The 5000-nt window shown below is 39.0% G+C and overlaps 2 protein-coding genes across 2 annotated transcripts in view; one reads left to right on the top strand and one right to left on the bottom strand.

Moving 5' to 3' along the window:
- The first annotated feature begins 610 nt into the window (after positions 1–610).
- LOC134276768 (liver carboxylesterase 1-like) lies at positions 611–2975 on the top strand. The gene is made up of 2 exons (XM_062759055.1): positions 611–2148; positions 2709–2975. The coding sequence occupies exons 1-2, from the start codon at positions 611–613 to the stop codon at positions 2881–2883; spliced, it is 1713 nt and encodes a 570-aa protein (XP_062615039.1). The 3' UTR covers positions 2884–2975.
- LOC134276770 (mucin-5AC-like) overlaps positions 2975–5000 on the bottom strand; it is a 9463-nt gene continuing 7437 nt past the window's right edge. Inside the window, exons 16-21 of the mRNA XM_062759056.1 lie at positions 4963–5000; positions 4710–4853; positions 4300–4452; positions 4038–4214; positions 3782–3928; positions 2975–3321 (exon numbers count right to left, since the gene is read on the bottom strand). The exon at positions 4963–5000 is cut by the window's right edge and continues 121 nt beyond it. Of these exons, the coding sequence (XP_062615040.1) occupies positions 3062–3321; positions 3782–3928; positions 4038–4214; positions 4300–4452; positions 4710–4853; positions 4963–5000 (919 nt within the window). The 3' untranslated portion in view covers positions 2975–3061. The remainder of the gene's footprint in view (positions 3322–3781; positions 3929–4037; positions 4215–4299; positions 4453–4709; positions 4854–4962) is intronic.

Raw genomic sequence — 5000 nt, forward strand, 5'->3', positions numbered from 1 at the left:
AAGAATGTCAGTGACACCACAACTTTTCCCAGTCGACTGAACTGTCCAGAAGTGTTTGCAGAATCCGTTACGCTTTCAACCAGCCTATTGCACTAAATTGGAAGGTAATACATTCTTATAACCCGTGCGCATGTCATTTGGCCCCAAAGAATTCATTAGCAAAGGATTTTTACAAAATATGTTTTCCAAGTGCAAAAAATCACCGCTTCGGAATTGAAACCCCATAGTTACTTAACCGAAACCCCAGATGTGCCCCTATACACGGTGTGTTTTTATATCCCACGTTTACATTGTGTATGTTAAAGTTAAGTTGCAATGTCTCATTTGACCAATACATTTAGCTTGCTACTCAGAAGATTACTTGTCAGACTACCACATTTAAGGCTTCTCTGTTGACAAATATTTAGTCTTGTTCGTTATTATTAAACTGGTATTGTTAATTAATCAATTTCATTGTTTGATTGTGAACAGAGGGTTATAGTTTCCACACCCGGTCCTACAAACAAACAAACACCCCCCATCCCACCCCCTTCATACTTACTTTTTATAACTGACAAAATCCCGAATAACAATTGCTTTTACTTGAATATAACAATCTGTAATTTCAGATATGGATCTTTTCTGTATATTCTTGCTCTCAATTCTGACAGCTTCCAGTCAAAGTGATGATGGCGAACCAAAGTCAGTTGTCATAGAAACTCCTTCCGGACCAGTGAGAGGTTACCAGGAGTTCCTAAAGAATGATCGTTCAGTCTATCGGTTCATTGGAATTCCCTATGCGAAGCCGCCCGTGGGAAACCTCAGGTTCCAGAAACCAGAACCGGTCGAAAGATGGACGGAAGTAAAGGGTATTTCGGAGCTTCATGGACCGGCGTGCATGCAACAAGATATTGGAATGGAGATGGAGTATATCCCGGAATATTCCGAAGACTGCCTTCAACTGAATGTGTACGTTCCGGGGGAAGTTTCTCCTAAAAAGAGTCTATCAGTAATGGTGTGGGTCCACGGGGGTGGGTTTGTTATAGGATTTGCCGGTGAGACAAACGGTCAAAGACTAGCAGCGGAAGGTGACGTCATCGTGGTAACGATGAATTACAGGCTAGGATTATTTGGTTTCTTGAATTTGCTCGATCCAGTTTCGAAGGGAAATTATGGACTTTGGGATCAGATGATGGCTTTCCGTTGGGTCCATGAGAACATAGCAGCATTTGGAGGAAATCCTGATTCTGTGACTATTTTCGGTGAATCTGCTGGCGGAATGAGTGTCCATTTTCAGACTTTGATTCCATCAAATATTGGGATGTTCCAAAGAGCTATTTCCATGAGTGGTGTAGTAAATAGACAGGTCATCACTCAAGATACCGACGTAGAAAAAGTGAACGAGAGGATTTCGGAAAAGACGAACTGTCCAATGGAGAACAAAGTCGAGTTCTTTGCTTGTCTGCAGAAACTTTCAACAAAAGAAGTTTTGGATGCGGTCAATATTTATGATTTTATGGCACCTGATAACTATACGGTAGAAATGTTGATGGGTCCTTGTAAGGACGATGAATTGATCAAGAACAAGTTGTACTTTACGATGCATGACGAAAATTCTCCGGAAGGCAAGTTCTTCCGATCTTTGGATTTTATGGCAGGAACAACAAGTGCTGAAGGATCGCTGTTGTATTACACTCTTCTGCCTGAACTCCAAGAGACACACAACTTCTCCGTCGAGGAAGGGATTCCACGGAATATCCTCTGTGACGTCATTATACCTGGCCTAGTGCAAGAGTTGTATGGGAACAAACCGGAGCTGAGTCAGAAACTTTGTGACTTTTACACCACAGATGAAGGAGACGATGCCCAAAGTAACCGAGCTACTGACTTTTACGGAGATACTGTGATGGTTGCCCCAGCAACTAGTGCTCTCATTGCGCATGCAAGGAAAAATGTAAATCACAAAACCTTCCACTACATTTTGTCTGCCAAAAGCCCGCTCCCTTATGGTCCGCCACCTCCCTCATGGTTTAGAGGAGCGGGCCACGCAGACGACCTGTATCATCTTTTTGACATGCCCGTTCTTCCGGTTTATAATCATACAGAAGAACGACATAACAGGCTCAGTGAAAAGATTATCCGCTATTTCTCCAATTTCGCTAAAACTGGGTAAGTATTTATGAAGCAGTTTGTGGTAATCTTCAAAGTAAAGATCCTCTCTGGGTCACTTTTCTCATCTGTATTGTGCTTTATTGTAACATCCTATGTCTTTTAGAAAGTTAAAACACTTTTTCCATTTGTTTTGAATTTGACATAGCATTTTTGAGAGTCCCTGAGTTCATTAGTTTTTGTAACAGAGAGGACTGACCTTGAGAAAAATGAATTTTGATCTATATCTTTGTACCATAAAAAGATTACTAGTAGTTTTTATGTTTATCACAATCCTGCAGCTCTTGGCATTGGTCTTAGACCTTGCCCGCTTCTTAAAATAATGTACTGGACGAAGCATTTTATACATACATGCGTGAACATTTTTAGTTTAAAGCAAGTTTATAATTGATATGTCCTTTTATTTTAAGAACAAAACAAAATTTTAGATAAATAAAACCATCTATCTATTTTTATATGCAAGAGAAAAATGCCTTTTAAAGTGGTTTCTTAAATTTTGCTATTGCACTTTAAAGTGGTTATAAATGTTCTTTTTTTTCTTTTGTTTTGTTTTGTTCCAGAGATCCAAATTCTAAGGAAACTCCTGTGAAGTGGCCTACTTATGACGTCAAAAAGCGGGAATATATCGATTTTGACTTTGAAATCTCTGTGAAGAAAGATTTTAATGTTGGAGCCACAAGAATAATGTTCCCTGAACTAAAAGAACTTCGGGATGATATGAAAGAGGAACTCTGATCCAGATGGAATTAAAAGATAACATTGTAGAAGATTTTTTTTAAAATATTTATCTTTTTCACCTTTTTTCTACTTCAATGACATTTTTGTACGCAAACCTCAAAACACGCATAATTATTGTTGGAACATATATTTATTGTATGTATACGAGATTTCTCATGATATAAATAAAAACAAATCAAGGGGACTTCGTGCTAGAAGTTCTACATTTACATACAGGACAACCCTGAGAATTAAATGTTACTCCTGCATCGCAGGGATAAGTACATCTTATAGCAGGACACGTAACTCCACCGGTAGTAGTTGTCTGGGCATGCGTAGTGATGGGTCTTGGTGTGGTTGTACTAGTGGTGGGTCGGGGTGTGGTGGTGGTGATGGTGGTAGGTCGAGGTGTGGTGGTTGTTGATCTTTGTTTACCACTTGCAGGAACGACAGTCGCTATGAATTTCAAAATGAAGCTAGTATGGATATATTTACTGTATAAACTAAAACAAATAAATTTATCGATTCCAATCGTTGAAGTCGATCATCTAAATTATAATCACCTCAAATATACAAGTAACTAATGCAAGGTAGTTAAGATTTATGACCCTATAATAAATGCACAACTTAATTGAAAATTACATAAACTTTGGCGAATATATTCGTTTGTAGTAAAATGATATATTTCATTCAGTTGATAGCTACTTGTTTCCAATGTTGCAGATCTAATAAACTTTTCTTATTTTGGGTCCCTGGGGGATTTGTTTATTATTAGGAACATATGCAATCTAGAGGAAAATTAAGTACTACAAATACAAAGCAGACATAAAGAATACATAATTCTAATTTTCAAAAATGCCATCTGTCCCTTACTGCTGAATCCCACTAAGACTTGCCCTTAATTAATATAAATTACCTGAACATGAGCAGGTCATGCAGCCCCGGGCGTCCATGACAACACAGTTTGGATCACATTTACTGAAGTCGAATGAGGGGCACCCACCTGCTCCAGGAACTGACGTCACAGAAGCAGCGCTGGGCGCAGAGGAGGTTGTAGTGGCTACTTGTAATTCAACAAAACGTCGATTTAATTTTTTTCTAAGTTTGCTTATAAGTTCACGTACATGTTTCCAAATGATCATAGGTTACATTATGAAGAAATAACTTGTTACCAGCACATGAACATGACAGACAACCACGTGAATCCATGACAACACAGTTTGGATCACAGGTGCTGAAGTCGAAAGAAGGACAACCACCTGCGCCAGGGACAGCAGTTGTCGTTCCTGGCTGATGTGATGTTTGCCCAGATGGCGCTTTGGTTGTAGCAGGTGGAGATGTAGTTGAAGCTATAACCAACAAGAAAAACTGTACTCACCCGTTCTTTACAATTCATTTGAAATAAATATCTGATTAAGAAAGAAAGGTTCTTACCTGCACAATGACAGGACAAGCAACCTTGCCCGTCCATTACCACACAGTTGGGGTCACATGTACTGAAATCAAAAGACGGACATCCGCCGGCTCCAGGGACACCAGTCACGGCTCCTGTTGTTGATTGTCCTCCAGAGGGCGCTGATGTTGTTGCTAATTTGGAAGGTACATTTTTAAGTTATTGTACCAGTACTCGTATTTAGGAATTTAATAGCTAAATCATTATAGAAAGCAAAACATCCCTAAGATTTTCATCAGTAATATAGTCAAAGTAATTTCTAAAGTACATGATCCAGAAATACTGAATTCAACTACATATAAACTAGTATAACAAAAATGATACTTGATGCTTATACATGTATCAAAATCGGCCACTTAAATCTTGAAGTTGCGTATATCTAGTATCTAACCTTTGCACTGACATGTCATGCAGCCTTGTTCATTCATGACAACACAATTTGGGTCACATTTACTGAAATCAAAAGAAGGGCAACCTCCCGCTCCTGGAACTGACGTCACTGATGACGAATTATTACTAGGGGCAGCTGTAGTCGCTGCAATGGACACAATTCAAAAGAGTCAGTGATCGACAGAGATATTGTCTCTCAGAGGAAATGGAAAAAAACCGATTTTGTTATTTCCCTTTTCCTCAATAATACAAACCTTTGCATTGACAAGAAAGACAACCTTGCCCATCCATT

The sequence above is a fragment of the Saccostrea cucullata genome, unplaced genomic scaffold (assembly GCF_032062105.1).
Source record: "Saccostrea cucullata isolate Sc308-1 unplaced genomic scaffold, CSIRO_AGI_Scuc_v1 ctg6841, whole genome shotgun sequence".
Lineage (NCBI taxonomy): Eukaryota > Metazoa > Mollusca > Bivalvia > Ostreida > Ostreidae > Saccostrea > Saccostrea cuccullata.